Consider the following 20,729-nt stretch of genomic DNA (forward strand, 5'->3'; position numbering starts at 1 on the left):
GGCCCTGAAGGACAGACAGCTTGGGCTTTTCTTCTCACGGATCGGAGCAGCCTCCGGGCCCCGCCAGGAAGGGGGCTCAGCTAGCAGATCCGAAATTGTTTCCCAGCGAACCCAGACGCCCTCATACGGAAAACACGTTACATGTGGCCCAGCCTGGGGCTTCTCTCCTCCCTTGGCCTAAACTTGAAGGGGATCTCTCTGGGGTCCTCATCTATGAAATCTAGGGGTGAGGCAAGGGGGGATCCCAAGAATTCCTTCAGGCCCTGAAGAACTCAGGTTTGAGGCCCTGTGGTGAACGGGAAGGGGGCCCCGGCATCAGAGCCTGGAGCGTGGATGCCAGGCCAGCACCCTTGGGTCTGGGCATGTCTCTGTCCATGTATGGCCCATCCGTGTCCCAAGGCCTGAGCACCTCAGGAGGGTCCAGAGTTCCCACGAACTGTGTTCAGCCTTGGACACCTGCCTGGAAGCAGCTGGGATAAACCAGGAAAAGATCAATTTTGTTTGGCTTTGAGTATGTTTTCCTATTAATGCTTAAGTGTGGGAGGGGTTGATATTCTGGAAATTCAGTTCAACCCAAATGCCAAAGCCATCCCAGGACACACATCTCTGGACTGGGAAGCGAGTTGTTTCCCCCGCACCCTCACCCCCCACCCCCCACCAGCCCTCCCTACCCTCTACTCTTCCTTGCAAAACCCTTCCCCCTGGAAATGGCTCTTTAACCTCTAGACTTAACTTTCTGCCAACTTCTCCCGGGTCTACCTCCCATCCTTTTCCAGGGCGCGCCTTGTATCTGAACTTGCCCAGCCTAGAGAGGTGGTTAAGTGTTTGAGTTTCATAGGAATTACTCTGCAAAGTCAACACAAGTGAGCAGTTAGAGAAGCACTAATTAAGGAGATCAGACACTAGCTCTGAATGCAGGAGGGCCCACAGAGCCGTGCTTCAAACTCAAGTGGGGCTCAGCACCCATTGGCCAGCTCTGGCGGCCGCTGGGGGAAGGCAGAGCCTGCGAGGCTCAATGCTTTGAGACTCTGCACGGAGTGCATTGAAGGAACAATACTCTTAAGTTACCCCCTAGTCCCTGAAGGAAGTTACTGCTGCCTGTGATGACTGTAGGACAGAGTTGATGGGAGCCTGCCGTCTCTTCCAGGAAGCCCTCCAGGTGGCACCAAACACATCTTTCTCCCCTCTTTCCTCCTTCACCATCCTCTACAAGCCACGTGCTATTGTCCCACATGGGGAGGTCTTCTCATTGCTTTTCTGTCTGGCTTGTGAGGGGGGACACTGTACAGTTTTCTCTGCCTTTACTCCCAAGTCAGGAGTCTGAGGCCCAGGGGTGGCCATGGACTCTTTAGTTGTGCGTGTGTTTGGTTTCTTTGCTCAAACCATCTTTCCTTTTTTTTTTTCAGGCAGAAATAAATTTCTGGTTATAAAAATAATCCATGAGCTGGAAGCAATCAAAGCACCTGTAATCCTCACCCCCAGAGATAACCACTGAATCACTTCCTGCCAGACTTAATTCAGTACCAGCTTGTCCATACTGGCAAACAGTAAAGAAATTATACTCTGCTTTTTTTTTTTTTTTTTTGCAATGTAATCTTTTTAGCTTATCAGATCCTGTGAATATATCCCCAACTAATAGTCTTTCTCACTTGTGTGAATGTATGCATAGTGTCCTAGTTTGTACATAAGCCATAATTTGTATAACTGATGCCCTATTATTGGACTTGGAGCTTTTTTTCCCCAACTTTTACCCATTATATTTGGGGCTTTCCTGGTGGCTCAGATGGTTAAGAATCTGCCTTCAAGTTCTGCCCACAAGACCTGGGTTCTGTCCCTGGGTTGGTAAGATCTACTGGAGAAGGGAATGGCTACCCACTGCAGTATTCTTGCCTGGAGAATTCCATGGATAGAGGAGCTTGGTGGGCTATAATGGGGTCACAAAGAGTCAGACACGATTGAGCGACTAACACTTTCACTTTTTACTTTTTCACCCATTATATGTTATTGCAATAAATACCTTCCTGGGTAAATATTTATGAACATCTTTTTTCTTAGCATAAAATAAAGAATGGAATTGAAGAGTCAGAGGACTAGCACATTTTTTAAGATTTTGTACACTAAATACCAGTTCACCCACCCCTCTGCTCACCCTGCGGCATCACAGAAAAGTGGTAGGTGCCCGCCTGGTGCTGATAGTTGACTTGCTGCAGACGGAAAAGTGAACCAAGGTCTGGGAAGCTGCTCAGCCCTTGAACTTGTCTCCTCGACCCACCACCCCCTCTTTGCTGCCCTGAGGAGGAACTAAAGGGAGGACTCTGGGTCCCAGATGTGCCTTTAAAGGCTGGTGGCCCTGGGGTCTCCCTGAGTTGTGCCTGGGAGCCTGCCCAGGTATTTAGAGGAGGCCTGGCAAATGGTGGCTTATGCTTGGGGTGGAAAGGATGAGAATGACCCTGGGTCACGCCCTGCATCCTCTGTGCTTGCAGGAGGCCTCAGCGGGGCCACGGTCATCGACTCCCTCGACACCCTCTACCTCATGGAGCTGAAGGAGGAGTTCCAGGAGGCCAAGGCCTGGGTTGAAGAGAGCTTCCACTTGAACGTGGTGAGTCCAAGACCTTTTGGGGTACTAGGGCTGGAAGGGGCCTTGAGAGGTCAGCCACCAGCTCGCCTCCCATCTCTGAGACCCAGGCTGCCCAGCAGGGCATTCTCAGAGCCAGGGCTCCCGACACTCTGTGCCAAGTGCCCTCCCCTGTGACCAGCCTTAAGGTGGGGGATGTCCCGCCAGCCCATGAATATTTACTAGCCTGAACTCCAGGCACATTACTCCCATCCAGGAAGCTCCTTCTGGGGCTGAATCCGTTAGACAGAATAGCAGCAACAGGGGAAGCGACTCTGGGAAGGGAGAGGTGGCTGTCTGCTTGGACTGCCCTGAGCTGGAGCTCGCATCTACGCCCCCCTGCGCTGCCCTCTTGAGACAGCTGAGGGGGCACAGAGGCCATCTGGTATGAGGCCCCCGGCCAGGTCTGGGACCCTCTTGGTCTCTAGCCTTTGCAGGCAACCCTGCTCAGGACCTCAAGGACCAGACCTTGGAGGGGGACTGCTCACGTGTGTGGATGGTACAAAAGCCTTAAATACCAGATGCCTCCCTCTCCAAGTGATCTCCCAGCCTGGGCTAAAGTGACAGATCCATCCTGGCAGTCTCAGCTCCCTGCAGGGAGAAGCCGTTTAGGTGGTCTGGGGGAGTAGGACGTGGAGACAGATGGTAGGGTCATGTCAAAGCCCACCATCAGGCTCCAGCCGGGGCTCCACGAATGACAGGTCCTGCTATGAACTGGGACGGCTCCTGTAACTCCTGGCAGAGTGGACACCTCTGCTCCTAGAGGGGCCCATGTTACTGTGGAGCAGGGCAGAGAGACAGAGTGGAAAAGGTCTGGGAGAGCGACGCTACAGGGGAACCTCGGCTCGGCCAGCAGGCTGGGAAAAAGTCATGTGACCTTACTGGGCCTGAGTTTCCCACCCGAAAGACGGGGCGATGCTGGTGCCTAATTCACAGGCTTGTAAGGATGGACAACCATGGAGGGTTGTAAAAAGCATTTTATAACACATTGTAAAGTCCAGTGCGGATAAAGTGATGCCAGTCTCCCTGTGATGATTTCAAAGCTTGTTATGACTTCTGCCAGTCTGGATGAGGTGAAGAAGTTCAGAATCCTCCCATTTCCTATGGGAGCAGAGGCGGGAGAAGGAAGGAGTGGCTCCATAGCCCATCTGGACCCCTAAGCAGATGGTGGGAATAGAGTGGGCCGCAGGCAGCTGCCCGAGGGGCCGGGTGGTGGCAGGGCTGGGGAGCCTAGGGACATTCAGGCAGCCCAGGGACAGTTAGGGAGTGTCCCTGGAAGAAAGCCAGGTGGGGGCTCTTCACCTCTCTGAGACTGGGCTTTCTCATCTGAAAGGTGGGAGTGATGACTTCACCAAGGACTGGAAGGCAAAAGAGAGGAGTAGCTTTGCAAGTGCTCTGTTAATGGAAAAGCTCTCCCAGATAAAAGGATGACCATCATTGTCGCCAATAACAAAAGACTACAATGTGGGAAGCGTGCAAAGGGCGCCCTCGGAAGCAAGGGGGGGATAATAGCAAGGGGGGGGTACATTTATGGAGCCACACCCAGCCCTGGACAGGCACTGTGCAGGCCTCTCCCCTGCCCCAGTCAGCATCTCCTATCCACCTGCTCAGGAAGAGGATACTCGGAGTGGGAAAGGCTGAATATCTTGCCCAAAGTCTGAACGCCAAGTGAGTGGCTCAGGTAGGATATTAAGCCAGATCTGGGCCTTGGCACGATGCTCTGACACCCCTGCTTTGCCGTCCAGGCTTCAGAAAGAAAACAACCATGTTGAAGGCGAGTGTGGGTGTACCCTGAGGGCTACAGAGCGGAGGCTAAGAAAGTGCTGATTGCCTGTCAAGATCTGCCTGGCAGCCCTCCTTTTGCCCCAGAACCTCCTCTGAGAACCTTCTGCTTGCCCTGTTACCCCAAAGAAGACCACACCAGCCTCCTGCAAAGCCAAGGGGGGGGGGTCCCTTGGGGAAAGGGGGGGCCAGACTGTGAGAGGATTGGCCGGTCCTCAGGCTGAGCTTCAGCCGTCAGCTCCCCCAGCGCGTTCTCGAGCTCCTTGGAGAGCAGCCAGGAATAACTTTGCTCCGATGGCCTCTGGCAAGGGCCGGGGAAGGAAGCCAAGCCCAGTGTTTATTTGGAACTCTGTAAATGTGCGGTAGCTGCCGCCAGGCAGGTGCTGATCCCTCTCGCCTTTTGCTCTGAAAACCCCCACCGCGGGGAGCCTGGCCTGCTGGGCAAGGGCTTGGAGCCTGGCCCAAGTGTGGCCAGGCCAGTGGGGCAGAGGCGGTGGGTGGCAGGTGTGACCTGTCTCAAGGGCTGAGCGGGCCCCAGGGAGCCCTGTGGGGATCTCACGTGTGTCCCCTCTGCCCTCCCCATCTTTCTGCCCTGCAGAGCGGAGAAGCGTCCTTGTTCGAAGTGAACATCCGGTACATTGGAGGACTGCTCTCAGCCTTCTACCTGACTGGAGAGGAGGTGAGTTGGCCTCTTGAGGCCCCTGGGTCATCCTGGCTGAAGAGGGCTTGGGAGAACAGCAACCCCACCCCCTTTGTTTTACCAACAAGGAAACGGGTTCCCGGGGACCCACATCCCATCTCCATGGGGCCACCTGCAGATTCCGCCTCCTCTTCTGTCCAGCATGTCCACTCTGCTGCTCAGAACTGGCTCCCAGAGTCGGCGGTAAATCTTTAAGGGCAGCAGCTGGGTCTGCTCACCATCTGCACAGCTCCCCTTGTGGAACCCTCAACATCCGGGCTTGCTCTGGGCTTGGGTTGCTGCTGGGCTGGTTTTCACACATGTTGGTTCTCAGGACTGATAAAGCCAAGACCATTGTTTGCCCACTTCCACCTCGGACCCCTGGGCCTGGGCCTGCTCTATAGCCATCCCTTGTCCTCTGCTCCAGGGCCAGACACCAGCCCTAGGTCTCAAGGGGCTGACCAGGGAGGTGGGCAGCCACTGCTGGCCACTCAGCCCAGGCGAGCTGCGTTGGCTTCCAGAAGGAGAGCCTTGAAGTGAGGCGAGAAGGTGGAGCCCTGGGCACGGAGTAGGAAAGCCTTCATCTCACCCGCATGCAGCACCTGCCTTGGCTTTGAGCAAGTTCCTTCTCCCATTCCTGGGCCTCCTGCCTTCCCCTCCGTGGGGTGATCCTAAGCCCATGGAGTCAGAGAGCTCTTATGAAATGGGATGAGAGGGAAAGAGTTTGGGCCCAGGGCTGAAGGGCTCCAGAGCCCATGTTCTCCGCACCGTAAGGAACCCTGAGATCACAGAGCTGGGGGGACTTCATCCCTTGGGAGTGTCTGAGGACTGAGGGGCAAGCTGGCTGAGTCCCCAGCACATGGGTCAGCCGTCAGTCATGTCTCCATTACCCAGAGGGCTGCGCTGCTCTGCGCCTCACTGCGCATCACTTAGGGACAAAAATGGTCCTGCTCCCTGCCAGCGGGGAGCCTCTGCCGCCTCCGTCGGAGGAGGTCACTGGGCTTCCCCGGACGCCAGGGATGTGGAGGCAGCAGTGAGCCCTCGATCTCTGCCGTCACTCACGGCCCCTCTCCCTCAAGCCTGGTCTTCTAAGCAGAGCTTCCTGCTTGTACCAGTTTGTTCCCAAATGATGGATGTGAGAGCTGGACTGTAAAGAAAGCTGAGTGCCAAAGAATTGATGCTTTTGAACTGTGGTGTTGGAGAAGACTCTTGAGGGTCCCTTGGACAGCAAGGAGATCCAACCAGTCCATCCTAAAGAAACTCAGTCCTGAATATTCTTTGGAAGGACTGATGCTGAAGCTGAAACTCCAACACTTTGGCCACCTAATGCAAAGAACTGACTCATTGGAAAAGACCCTGATGCTGGGAAAGATTGAAGGCAGGAGGAGAAGGGGACAACAGAGAAAGATGGTTGGATGGCATCACCAACTGAAGGGACATGAGTTTGAGTAAACTCTGGGAGTTGGTGATGGACAGGGAGGCCTGTCGTGCTGCAGTCCATGGGGTCACAAAGAGTCAGACTCGACTGAGCGAGTGAACTGAACTGATGGTCCAGGGGAACCCTGCAAGCCACCCAAGGCCTGAATGTCATTTGAAAAACCCCAGGACAGGAAAATGACGTGGAGTCGAGAAAGGCACCAGGCTCTGCCCAGGCACTCCCCAGCCTCCTGTCCAGGATGGGGGAGGAGTGATACAGCTCAGGGCCCACCGGGGTGGGTGTGGGACCAATGATTTCTGGGGAGCAGAGCAGGCAGTGGGGTGTGGTCTGAGCACCGTGGTCCAGGAGGCCCCAGGAGAGCCTGATCGGTGCAGAGTCCCTGAGCAGGCAGGCTCCTGGGTGATCGGCGCTGCCCCGTCCCCCCAGACACGCCTCCCGGGCCCCTCCCTCCACGTGGCAGAGACCAGGCTGCCCTGGCAGGCGTGCAGACCGAGACCTAGAGTGCCATCTGGTGCAGGCCACACAGGCTCCTGTGGCCTTCCTGCCGCGGCCCGGGTCCTAGCCCCTGCTCAGCCTGGCCCAGCATCACTGCTTGTCACCGGGACTTGGCCACACCAGGGTGAGGACGCCCTCCCCTCTCCTCCTCCGTCTCGCCCACAGTGGGGATCTGTGGGGTGGGCTGTTCCCACGAGTGTTTGTGGAATGAACGATGAAGGAGCCCCCACATCCCTTCCGGTGCTGAGGCCTTTCTTGCTACGCGGGGACCTGCAGGAGGTGGAGCCCCTGAGACTCCACTCCCAGGAGAACGACAAGTACAGCTACGGCCGCATCGAGTGAGATTCTCAGGGCACTTTACAGCTTATGTGGCACATTCACTTATGTACATCCTCTCATCTGATTTCTGGAAGACTCTCTGAAGCAGCCAGGGCACACATCACTGTTCCTTTGTGCAGAGGAGACTCAGAGACAGCACATGCCTCACCCAAGGTCACGCAGCTGCCCATCTGGGAGATCAGACCTGGGTCTGACTCCCAGTCCATAGCGCTTTCCACTCTGTGGCACGTAATTCCTGCCGGTCTCTCTCACCTCTGTTCCGGAACTAGGAGACCACTGCCCGTTGATTATCTTGACTGTCTGAGACCGAATCTCTCTGTGTTGGTGAGGCAGCGTGGTGTCCTGGAAAAGAGCCACATAACAGAGCTCTACAACCTTGGGCAAATTGCTCCTCTGAGACTCAGTTTTGTCTTCCCCAAGGCTGTTGCAAGGATTGAAGGCCACGTAGATAAGACACATCATTTCCAAATGATAAGGAGGACAGGCTTTCTATTCCCCGTGGTACTACTCCTATCTCCACAGCCCCCCAGCATCCTCCCTGGGATGGTTGAGACCCTGCTGTACCAGTCGGCAGGAAGGCCTTCCAAAGGAGGAGATGCGGTTTGCTGGCAGAGAGGAGCATTTCAGAGGAGTTAGCGTCGAGTCCTCGAGCAGAGGGCAGCCTGGAGCCCCAGCCTTCTGTCAGGTCCCCGTGGGTTCCTTTGTGCCTCTGTGCTCAGCCCTCCTGGGGGTCAAATGAAGATAGCAGGACCTTCAAACAAGAGCCCCTTGTTACTGAACCAGTGGCTTCTGGGGTGACTTGAGGCTTTGGAATCTGGTGTCTAGACGAACTCCCTCGGGATTCTGCCGAGCTGCCCCGTACCCACTTCTCGGACCCACCGTCTGGCACTGGACATTATCATCTTCTCTCACCCATCACAGCCAGTCCCCAGGTGCGATTATTGGGTCTCCCTCCGTCCCTCCCACCCTCCTTCCTAAACAAGAACCACCCACACCTCTCCACAGAGCCCTCTAATCCACATCCCAGCTGGTGGTCACAAACTCCTTCTCCACCGTGGTCCCCAGACGGCTGCCTGAGCGGCTATGAATTGCAAGTGTTAGGAGGAGAGACCTCAGGAGCACTTCATCTTGCAACGACACACAGAGGCGTCAGTGCACTGAGACCCCCTTGGAGCCCCGAAGTGAAAGGAAATGCTCGTTGTCTCACCAGGAGTGGCTGCTTGGGGACTTGCATCTCATTTAAAAAAAAAAAAATAAACAACATTTTTGTGGGTTTTCTTTTATTGTAAAAATAGCACAGAAAATAGAGATAAACCAAAAGAAGAAAATAAAAATCCTCCATGAGCCTAGTCCTTTGGGAAGACCATTGTTAGTATTTCAGTGTTTTCCCAACCTTTCCTCATGCGAAAGTTGAATTACACCATTGTGAAATATTTTCTCTTAATAGATCATAAACCCCTTTCTTTTGCTATAAAATAACCGTCTCCAACATCACTTCAGTGGTTGCACTTAAAAGCCATAATTTCACTATTTGCCTGTTACTTGATATTTAGTGTATTTCCACTTTTTCTACTATTGTAAACAACACTGGAATAAATAGCCATAAAGTTAAGTTGTTGCAACTTCCTTGATGATTTATTTCCTCAGAGGGTCACAGGTGATTTTGAATTAATCAGAACAGTTTGAGGGGCCCAGAGCCTTGGGCAGGGCCCCTGACACCTGGGCTCTTTAGCCATCGTATCTCTGGGTTACCCATTCACCTTTCCTGCTATAAAACAGGACCAGTGGGCAGAATGTCAGCGGGGAAAAGGCCCTTCCCCTGGGTTTACGGCGTGGGGGAAGGCAGAGGTTTGCTGAGAAGCGCACGGAAGCGAAGTTGGGGAGCAAGGCCTGGAGCTCGCGGTCCAGGGCCCCTTATATCCTGTCCGAAGGTGCTTCCCACGTGTTCAGCCCGCTGCAGCGCAGGCTGGCACTGACACTGGTGACCCGCTGCCCTCCCGCCGGTCACCCTGATCACAGCATCATCACCGAGCCTTTTCATCCGGTCCTGACACCACAGTAGGTGCTTTGCAACCGTTATCTGATGTTCCTGCCACCAGCAGCCCTCTGAGGAACGTAGTGTGATCCTTGATTATTTATAAACGAGGAGGGGAATCGAGCCAGAAAAATCATGGAGTCAGGCTCACGTGCAGGCCTGTCTGACCCCGGAGCCTAATAACCCTCCCACTCTGGGTCCAGCAGCCTTGGCGGGCTCATCTGCCAGGATTGACAGTGCCCTTTGACCCTTCCTTTCCAGGTGTTCCGGATAAAGGCCATCAAGCTGGGAGAGAAACTCCTGCCAGCCTTCGACACCCCCACGGGAATCCCAAAAGGCGTGGTGAACTTCAAAAGGTAGCTTGCCTTCTGGTTTCCCCCTTGTGGCTTTGGCTGCATCTGCATGGAAACTGAGGCCCACGGTGGCTGGGTGGGGGGAGGGCAGTGATTCTGGTGTGGGATCACAGGGAGGGGGTGGCATAGTGAAAGCCAGCCTTAGCCAAGGGCTCCCCTGATCTTCCTGGTGTGGAGAGGGGGTCGCCGTGCCTCTGGGATCCTCCTGTAATGCTGCCATGACTCACAGCCCCACAGCTGTGCCCCAGCCACCCCCGCCCCCTCTGGGATCCCTGGCCAGGAGGGACATCACACCTCCCACCATGGGCAGGAACCCGCAGCCGCTGGGGAGCCAGGACCATGGACAGAGGGGCCTTGGTTTGCTGACCCTCCCCCTCAGCCCCTTTCAGAGCTAAGTCTCAGGAGCCTCGAGGGGCTTCCTGAAACATCGACCCCATGGAGGCTCGGACTCCAAGGAGGAAAGACCCTGGCTGAGGTCACATAAGCCAGTAAAGGGCCACCTAGGGCATGAGCTCAGGACTTCCCACTCCATTTTCAATAATATTTATTGTGAGTCCCCCCTATAAAAGTAAATTCTCCTCGCAAAAAATGTGGATTATACAAGAAGTGTTGGATAAGACCCAAAATATCACATGTGACTCCACTAAGCAAGAAACGACTGGTATGCTTCTTTCTACTGGCCACTGATTTTCACTGGCTGCTTCCATCATTTTCCCTCCCGATGGGTTGCTTAATTCAGTGTGGGAGCTACCGTCTTTCTGGACGTTCGCCAAGTCCCAGAGCCAGAGTGAGCAGGACCTTGGGGGACATGGCTGGAGCAGGTGGAGCCAGGCTGCAGCTCCAGCCCGCAACAAAGCCTTCGGGGACTTACCTGCGTCCCACTGCTTCCCAGAGGGGAAGAGGGGGGTGAAAGTCAAGGGAACAGTGGCCAGCAGGCCCTAAGGTCCACTGAGGAGCATGCAGCTTGCTCCTGGAGACCGCTGTGCACCCCACTGCCTTGCCTGCCCTCCATCTTTTTGTCCCCTCGGCTTCTCGCCGCTTCTCTGGCCATCAGAGCCCAGCTCAGATGCTACCTTCTCCAGAAGCCAAAAGCATCCTCACCTCGCCTGGCCACCAGGCCCCCTCTCTGCTTCGTGTGGCCCTCATTTCCCCTGTTCTCCACGCTCCCCCACCAGCCCTGGAGCTTCTTGAGGGCAGGACACCTGTCCCCTTGCCTTTTCACTCCTTCCGCACATGTTCACTCGAGGCACCGTGTGTGGGACGAGAGGCCGACTCTGATGATTGCTGATTCCGACGTTTTTGAGCAGTCACTCTGTGCCTGGCGTCGCGCCGAGGGTTTCGCTCATCGCCTCACCTATCACACTCCGCACAGCAGCCCTTTAGGGTCGGTATTTATGTTATGGCCGCTGCCCAAGGTCTTCTAGCTCACAGGTAATGGGGCCAACTTTTAAGTCATTTTGTTACGGATCAACAGCTGTGCTCCTGATGCCCACCTGGCCCTCCCTCAGGCAGGAACCCTGCCGCCCATCGCTCCGCGGAACAGAGCCAGGAGTCTCAGTAGAAGGCACGAGCCTGTCCCCAGGCACCCGGGGAGCCCTCTGGAGCTCTCCTTTAGGCCCTGCTACAGCCCGACCCTGGGGGAAGGGCTGTAATATTTCCATCACACTGAACTTCCGTCCCATCTCCTGAAGCAGTTTCTTATCTCAGGAATCTCAGCCCCACCGGGGAGGGTAGGCAGAGTCTCTGGGCTCAGGTCGAGTCCCCACCTCCCCGTCTGTCCGGAAGAGGTCCCACCCTCTAGGACCTTGCAAAGAAGAGGGGACTCGGCCTGCTGGGCATCTTGACTTACCATCTCTGGTCTGAAAGGATTCCTGGGGAGTGATGTCACTTCAGCCTCTGTAACAGGCCAGCGAGGAACCCTAGGGACCCATTGAAGCACCATCTCGGTGCCAGGCTTCACTTCTCAGAGGTGGACAGTTGGATCTCTTTTCAGGTTCCTTTCCCACAAACACTGAATCTGGAGAAACATGGCCAGATGTCTCGGAGCCAAGACATAAGCACCCTGTGATTCTGACTCTGTCCTGGGTCTAGCTTCTTGGGCCTTCCTGCCCGGGGTTGGGATAAGACCTTAGCTCAGGCACCCCTCCCTCCTCCATACGTGGCACCCCCCTCCCCTGACTCCCAGCAAGCCCCATGCGCCACGGCCCTGACTGCCCGCCTTTCCTGGGTCCCTCAGAACCCAGACCTGATCTCACACAGATCCTGACATTTCTGATTAAGAAAGCGCATTTATTTTTAGGCTGTTTGCATGCTGCCGGTGCTGTATACATATGTATGTAAATGCATATTTCCTGGCAACACCGCCCTCTCATTTTCTGGGTAAGAGAGTCTGTTGCTAAAAATGCATCCTGGTTCCACCAGGGAAAGCATCAGGGATGTATACAGCCCTGGGGGCGTGGTGCTGAGTGTTGCCTTTGGACAGGGCCTGCTGGCCGAGCAGGGTCCACGCTGCTGCCCCTGCCCAGCGTGGGGCTGGCTTTGGGCAGCTCTGCCTGGGGCCCCAGGAGGAGGGGCAGTAACTCGGAGGAGGACCCTGAGGGGTGGTGGTCCCTGCGTGAGCGTAACCACTCCTCCTCCCTGGCGGCAGGCCTGGGAGGCAGAGGCAAGGGGCAGCCGTGACCTCTGACTTGCAGGACCACTGGACTCTGGGGGAGGGGAGGTGTCCAGTCCCAGGGCCCCTGCAGCTGAATCCGCCTCTCCAGGTAGCTTTCACACACTCAGGCTCACACACACACGTGCACCCCACTGCCACTCACCCTAATCATGAAGTCTCAGAGATCCAGCCTCACCTTTGTCACACACGCTCTCCCATCCCTATGTGCACAGATTCACACCCAAATATGTGTTTACAAGTGCACACTTCTGCCACACACATGCATCCATGTGGTAATAATTATGCAGGTTTGTCGAATGGTCACTATGTGTCCCAGGCACGACGTTACGGATTCTCTCTCTTCATCACACAGCAACCACATGGACCCCAGTTTAAAGTGATGAAACAGACTCAGAGAGGTAAGGTAACTTACCCAAGGTCACACAGCAGCAAAGTTAGAAATTAGAATCCAGTCTCTGTCTGGTTCCAGAATTAATGATTGTGTTGATACTATCCACATGTGTACACACACAGGTAACACACACACAGACGCTTCTGCCAGGCTGGGGAGCGGTATTATGGAGCAGCCCCTCACACCAGGGGAGAGAAGGCAGGCTGCAGGCCCACTTGCAGGCATAAAAGGCAGGAAGGGGAGCAGACCCGCTTCCGTCAGCCCACCAGTCACAGGCTGATCAGAAGACCTCCTGATCTCCGAATGGATGCTGCCCAGAACGGATGCATTAGGGGCACAGAGGACCTAGGATTTGGATTTGGTTTCAGCTCAGCTAACACTATCAGTTACTGTGTGACCTTGGAAAAGTGTCTTCCCCTCTCTGACTTTGACTGTCCTAACCTGTGAAATAAGAATCTTGCTATCTACCCCTGCAGTTGGATGTGAAGGTAAAATTAAATACCGCTGCTGCCTGGCACATATCAAGAACTTAACTCTAACAGACAACATAATTTAATGTGCATTAATACGTAATGGTTACAACGACAGTCATCGCGTGTGTGATTTGTAACTTACCATGACTCTCTGAGGTGTGGAGATGAGGAGACCGGGGTCTGCAGGAATTCCCTGACCCGCCTGAGGTCCCCTAGCTGGGAACTAGGGGAGCCAGTATGTGAGGCCAGGTTGCAGAAAGGGAAGTGCCTGGCCCACCGCCTGCCCCTGCCAGGGGCGACTGCACCACTGAAGGTCCCCTTGGGAGGGTGAGTACTGGGAGGGAGGGGAAGGAAGGAGAGGCTCTTTCCTGTAAGGAAAAGGAGAACAGAAGACTGCTGATGATGGCTGGGGCTTTTTTGTTTGTTTGTTTGTTTACCTTGAGTTTCTCTGCCAGGGCAGGAGGCTTCAATTATTCAGGAAGCCCTCTGTGGTGCCTGAGGCTCCCACTGAGGTCACAGGCTGGAGAGAGAGGTCTCCTGGCCTGGTGGGAAGAGGGGCACAGAGGGGTCAGCTTCCCCTTCTCTCGGGGTGGATATGGGGCCATCTGGGGGACTATGCCGTCTGAGGCCAAGGCCAACAGATCTCAATTTGAATCCTGCCTCCACCACCTACTGGTTCTGAGCTTCTAAAGGCAGCTCACTTCCCTCTCTGCTTTCCTCAGGGATTAACGGTGCTTAAACTTGTGGGCTTTAAATGCAGTCATGATGTGGACAGCCCGCCCCAGTGCCTGCATCTGGAAGCTGTTTTATTTACTATCTAGAATTCAAATTTGCCCCCTGTGCAACCCCTCCCTCCCCACCGGCCCAGAGTCAGAGTAACACCCAAGGAAGCGGGTGTGTTTATTGAGGTCATTGCTCCAAAAGATCCTTGAACTCGATTCCATCTGTTGCTGCAAGAGTTCCCTGAAACCACATCAGAGAGGAGAAAGGCAACCTCGGGGCAGCCCCAGCCCACCCAGATAAAGCAGGGCCCCTCAGCTGGCAAACTGTGACCTCCCAGACCCACGCTTGCCCTCCTAGGTCCTGTCCTTGAGAGACAGAGGGTGGACAGAGGCCAGCTACTGGGGAGCCAGGGTCCCAGCTGCTCCACTTAACTGTGTGATCTCAGGCAGTGACGTCACCACCCTGTGCCTTGGTTTCCTCACCTGTGAAAGGGGCAGATGGGAGGATTGCCCGAGGCCCTGCCTCCACTCTTCCTCCTTGAAAGCACCCAGTACTTTCAAGGAAAGGGAGGACACAGTTAGCTGACAGCCTTCTCCGGCGGGGTCGCCAAGGCATGCTGGTGATCCATGTAAGGTGTTCATGAGACACGTGCATCTCTGCGGCGGGGAGACCTTTGCTCAGAGAGCCCCTGCAGCTTTCATCCCTAACCTCAGACTTCCCAGGGTCTGGTAGTCCCTGGTGGGTGGTCTTAGAAGAGCCATCCACCCTTCAGGTGTGGGTTCCACAAAGTTCCAGATGGGGGCCGCTGTGAGTCCATGGGCAGCAGTGACTGTGGAGGGAAGGAAAAAGGGCCAAGCGGGGTCCCTCTCGTCATCCCCCACTTTGGACCCCAGCCATGCACTATTTACCCTCCACACGCAGCAACAATGATTGTGAGCCATCAGTTGCCCTTGAACAAGTGGGTGGAAATAGAATGTTCTGGGGGGTCTTTGTGGTCCCTGACAGCATTATCCCTATTGCCTGTAAATTTAGCATCACGCCTGTGCCAGGTCTTGGCCACCAAGGCAGCTCTGCTCACGTCCTTCAAGAGCCCACACGTCTTACAGGAGCTGCTTGACCATAGAAATGAAGACTATTGCCTGTCAGACAGCCCTGGGTTTAAATGACCTGTAGGCGAGTTTCTCACCAACCTGAACATCCTCATCAGATAAACTGGGGTATGTGCTGGCTTCGGCAGCACACATACTAAAACTGGGGTACGAACAGTATCGACCGCCAGGGAGGATTCACTGGGATGGGATGGTGAAGCTCCTAGTCCAGTGCTCAGCACATAGTAGGTGCTCCCCCACGTAGCAGAGGAGCCAGCCCCGCCGGCAGGGGTGACCCCGACTGCTTCTGTCTTTCAGCGGCTCCAACAGGAGCTGGGGCTGGGCCATGGCAGGGAGCAGCAGCATCCTGGCGGAGTTTGGGTCCCTGCACTTGGAGTTCTTACACCTCACCCAGCTCTCTGGCAACCAGGTCTTCGCAGAAAAGGCAAGTCTCTCCGCTCCTTCTTTCCCTTGCAGAGAGCAGAGGGTGAACACTCAGCCTCTGATGGGGAGATGGAGCACGGGCCAGCTGAGGGTGGGGAGCGCGGGAGCTGAAAGCCCGCAGCCAGGGCCAGAGGAGCAAATAGTTGCCTAGTTGTACCCGATGCCAGGCGGCAGGGAAGGTGAGGACAAGGAGTAAGCAGGGAAGAGACATGGCTGCTAGCGAGAAGGTTTTCCCTGGTGTACGTGTGAGCTCGGTGACAACCACACACGTGTGAAATCCGGAGTAAGTACAACCAGGGAAATCCAGGCACCAGCTTGCATTGGCAGGAACTGGCCACCCGGCACCGAAGTCCCCTTTCCAGAGACATTTAACTTCTTCAGTGAGATCTGCCTGCCTTAGCGCTTCCAGACGCCCGTCTAGCTCATGTTGTCAGCAGGCTGGCAAAGCGATTTCCCTCCGCGGCAGAGGCTCACGTCTGTTCCTTCTCAGTTACCGGGCTGGCTAAGACCACAGGGGTGCAGAGAGCCAGTGTCCAGGCCTTTGTCCCTCCTGACAGCTGCCCCTGTCCCATGAAGCCCTCCGGAAGGAGTGGTTTCTCACGGTCACAGCCCGGGGCAGTCCCATCTGGAAGGGTCCCCGTAGATCTAACTCTAAACCCAAAGAAGGAAAGTGGACACACACCAACCGCCGATGGCGCTTGTCCCTTCCCGAGTCCTGGCCCCGTAGGGACATAAAGCCCTGCCCTCCGGGAAGCAGGAGACCACTGTCCCCACCCCCCCACCCCCCCACTGCCAAAGCCTTCTCTTCCCTGGTCCTGTGTTAGTCTCTTAGAATGCCAAGGGAGCCAGCGGGTCACAGAGTCACACACTACCGGTGGCTCCCAGGCTTACGTCAGCCAGCCTGCCTCAAAGCATCACCTAGCACGCTGGCTTACGTCAGCCAACCTGCCTCAAAGCATCACCTAGCACGCTGGCTTACGTCAGCCAACCTGCCTCAAAGCATCACCTTGCACGCTGGCTTACGTCAGCCAGCCTGCCTCAAAGCATCACCTAGCACGCTGGCTGGTGAAGAAGCAGATTTCTGAGTGTCATCCCAAGCCCAGGAATCTGCATTTTAAACAAGCACCCATACGGGACTTCCCTGGAGGCCCAGTGGTTAAGGTTTTGTCTTCTAGTGCAGGGTAGCAAGGTGTGGATTTGATCCCTGGTCGGGGACCTAAGATCCCATATGCCCAAAAACCAAAACATAAAACAGAAGCAATATTTTAACAAATTCAATAAAGATTTTTAAAATGGTCCACATCAGGGGGAAAAAAAGTCTTTAAAAAAAAAACAGCACACATGTGCTTTTTGATGCCAGGTTGAGGACCACCGCTTATGCAATGTAGGAATCCACCCAAGCTTTCTAAAGAATCTCAAGAAGAGTTTTTCAACCCCTGGATCACTTCCTCTGCCCTAGGGCTCACTACCACCCTTAAACAGCCCCTCATGTTGTCAGACCTCCCTTCAGAAGCTCCTCCTTATATTGAGAGGTCTCTGCCTTCCCGGGACACCCCACCTCCAGAGCTCATGGAGTAAATTCAATCCCACTTTTGATGAATCTTATATTCTGGTCTCTGGTCCTTTTGCCCCCAAGCCTCCCTATTTCCACTGCTCTTGAGCCAGACTCCTCTAGGAATACCATGGCTGGCTCAGAGAGGAGTAAGCCGAGGAGTTGCTCTAGTTCCTGCTAGACTGGAGAGGCCACTGCCTGAGCACCTACGATGTGCTGGGCACTTACAGTGGCTCTGATTTTCCCACCAAGCCGGTGAGGTGTGACTTCTTTTGTCCCCATCTGACAGAGGAGGACACTGAGACTCAGAGAGCTTCAATCACCTGTCCTGAGTCATCCCTCTGGTTAGTGATTAGGCCGAGACTCAAACCCAGGACTTTCTGGCCCTGAAACCCATGCTCTTACAAGACCAGATCAGTACAGCAGGCTTCCAGCTTTTTCACAAGAGTCCCTCCATCTCTCTGTCGCTACATTTACATTCTCCAGCTCCTTTGATTCCCCCAGTCATGCCTCTCACACAGGCGATTATTGGCAGTCAACAAATTGGCCCCCATTCTGGAAGCACCCGGACCCTCCAGGGGAGCTCATTTAGCCCGCTTCACTGCTCACCACCAGGACAATCAAGAATAACTCAGGTGCAAGCACAGTCCTGTCCCCCATAATGGACTCCGTTAGCATAAGTAGATGTGAGATCTGATGTGGCAAAGCAAAGTGCGAATGAGCTTCTGTGCCCGGAGAGAAAGGTCTGACAGCTAAAACGCTGCTCCTCGGCTTGTAGATGAGTCTGCGAGCATGCTCCAGCTCAGTCCCCAAGGGCATTTCTGTCCTGCAGAGTGCACCGGAAGATTCCATGTTCTGCCAGACAGCAGGCCCTGATGGATAAAGCCTTGCTGAATCCCATGTCATGCCCTTCACAGCCCCGAAGGTTGCGGATTCAGCCTCCTGCTCCAGCAGGGGCAGCCTCTGTTGCACGCTGCTGCCGGACCCCTGCCCTGATCCCTGTTGGACCCGGGGCCACTCCGTGTGGACGGACAGACCATACTCACACCCTGGTTCTGCCACTTACAAGCCCTGTGACCACGGGCAAGTGACTGCACCTCTCTGATATCCTGGTTTCTTGTCTGTTAAACTGAGATGATAATCCCGTATGGATTGTTAGGAGAGTTGGCGATCATGTATCAGATGGGTCTGGCTCAGAGCAACTGAGAAATGTTAACAGCTGTGGCAGTTGTTATTAAAACCCCGAGACGCCTATTAGGGCACAAGGATGCTAAGGAGCCTCCCTTCTGGAATGGTTCCTACCATGTCAGATAAAACAACATATTACCAGACTGAGCTATGTGAAACTGCCAATATTTAACCATTTCTGACTGTTAAAAAGACAGCTTTGTCTAGCACTTACAAATGAGCGACTATCACTTGTACGAAGCCCCTCGTAAAAAGACTCGTCCCCTAAATCCACACACAGTGAGAAAGGGGTGAGGTGGGAAAGGGGAGACTGGCAGGGCCCCTGGCAGATCGGTTAGCGCAGAGGTTGGGGGGGTCAGGCCCCACTGTGGCCACGTCCTGCCACGCCCCTCTCTTGACCTCCAGATTGGAGCCAACTGCTGGTTACCCAGCTCTCCTTTCCTTCCTTGTCGGACTGTTTTCCTCTCTGGACTGGAATCAGCGACCCTGGTCCTCAGTGGGCTGGGAGCTGACTGGCTTCTTGGAGAAAGTAAAGATGTGCCTGGCGGTCCATCTCTTGGCAGGTCAGGAACATCCGAAAAGTCCTTCGGGAAATTGACAAGCCCTTCGGCCTCTACCCCAACTTCCTCAGCCCGGTGAGCGGGAACTGGATGCAACGTGAGTACAGGTGCCCCTGGCCCACTGGATTTCTGCCCAGCTTCCTCGCCCGCCAGGCTGTGCAAGGCACCTGGGCCCAGGGAGGGGCGATGCATTTGCTCGGGGCTCCTGGGTACCACCCTCCTGCCCGCCGCCTTCGGGAGTGCTCATTGCTGTTGCCATTGCCGTTGTGACAGAGGTGAGGCCCGCCCTGTGCATCGCCCGCGTGCCAGCCATCCCCAGCTTCCATCTCTTCCGACGCCCACCGAAACCTCCTTCACCCTCCCCCAAACTTGCAAGAGTGCTCCACTTAGAAGTTTACCCCAAACGTGGCTCCAAGAAAAGCCAGGCAGTCCCCTCCCACCCTGCTTCGTCTGGTTCCCTTCCTCCAACTTTAATTTCTTACAAAAACATTTAAGCAGATCCTACCTATACAGCAACATAAAAAGCATGAGTTCCTCACTCATATCTTACACCTATAAGAACTGGTGCTAGGATTTCCAGCTGTTTATGTTCAGAGGCTTTTTTTTTCCAACCAGTCATGAGTCACCTCTGGAGCCTCATTCACAGCCCCCAGCTCCACCTACTGAAACAGAATGGGGTTTGTGAAACTCCCAGCCAGGGGAGTGTTAAAGTCTCCCAGCCTCCAGTATTGCCCCACTGTCGGGAAGCCCGGCTCTGCCTTGTCTTTTTGACCAAGGCCCTAGTCGTGTGGTCACAGCGCAAATTGGTTCCATGCGCCCTGCCTCTCAGGGCTTCCCGAGACTCGTCCAGAGGCCCCACCTCCACTGCCTCTTACCAGACAAGGACCCTTTCCGTTTCCCCTTACCTGTTTTTGTTTGTTTGTTTGTTTGTTTTGCCTTACCCCTTTCCCTGTTTCCAACCCCAGTTGTAATGTCATCAGCAAGGGCTCAGGGACAAGGTGAAACTGAGTCTAACTCCTGCCCACCCTGGGGGGCAGAGGACAGTGGGAATGTCACTTCTCTTTGAGCCCTGGTTTCCTCTCTTGCAAAATGGGAGAAGAGCTGGAGATATAATCTTTGTGTCCTATGGAGGGGTGTGGGAGCAATGGTCAAAAGCTGCAGTAAACAGATTTCGGTTCATTCTCCAAGGATGACACGGGCTGTGATTTCCTTGGCGGTCCAGTTGTTAAGAAGTTGCCTTCCAATGCAGAGGGTGCGGGTTGGATCCCTGGTGGGGAGCTAAGCTCTCACATGCCTCAAGGCCAAAACACCAAAACATAAAACAGAAGTGATATCATCACAAATTCAAAAAAAGACTGAAAAAAAAAAAAAAATTAAAAAAAAAAAAAGATGGCATGGGTTGTCACAACAGGTAATAAGCACCCATCACCAAAAGTATGCAAGCAGGGCCTGGAGGGCCAGCTGTCCAGCTGGCAGGGATACTGTGAGGAAACTACAAAGACCTGTCCTTCCAAGCCAGAGCCTCTAGGATCCGCAGGTCCAGGAGACCCAGAAAATTCGACCCGGGAATTTTCCTTGGTGATGACCTCATTCCCAAGGAGCCTCCTGCAAAAACCATTTGGAGAAATGCAAAGTATTTGTAATGAAAACACACTACCAAATTCAGAAGTGCCAGGGGAAAATGAAGGTTTGAATTACAGATTATGGCCACGGGATGAGACAGTTCAATAACTGTTACTGCCTTTAATTGCAAGGCCTGACTGGATGAAGAGATAAACTGTGCAGCTGCCGGCCCTAGCTGCTCCAGGACAGTGCGGCAAAACCCGTTACCAGGGGACGAGGGGCGTGGCTCCCCAGCCTGAAGGGCCACCTTGGCAAATTACAGGGAAGCCTCCCTGCCT

General features: G+C 54.6%; 1 protein-coding gene across 2 annotated transcripts in view; it reads left to right on the plus strand.

The window, feature by feature from the left end:
* MAN1C1 (mannosidase alpha class 1C member 1) overlaps positions 1-20,729 on the plus strand; it is a 149,501-nt gene that overhangs the window by 110,643 nt on the left and 18,129 nt on the right. For both annotated transcript variants that reach the window (XM_070458955.1, XM_020909260.2), the window contains 5 exons: positions 2,484-2,599; positions 4,995-5,075; positions 9,644-9,738; positions 15,403-15,529; positions 18,832-18,925. In XM_070458955.1, coding sequence (XP_070315056.1) covers positions 2,484-2,599; positions 4,995-5,075; positions 9,644-9,738; positions 15,403-15,529; positions 18,832-18,925 — 513 coding nt within the window. The remainder of the gene's footprint in view (positions 1-2,483; positions 2,600-4,994; positions 5,076-9,643; positions 9,739-15,402; positions 15,530-18,831; positions 18,926-20,729) is intronic.

Source organism: Odocoileus virginianus, chromosome 30, assembly GCF_023699985.2.
Source record: "Odocoileus virginianus isolate 20LAN1187 ecotype Illinois chromosome 30, Ovbor_1.2, whole genome shotgun sequence".
Lineage (NCBI taxonomy): Eukaryota > Metazoa > Chordata > Mammalia > Artiodactyla > Cervidae > Odocoileus > Odocoileus virginianus.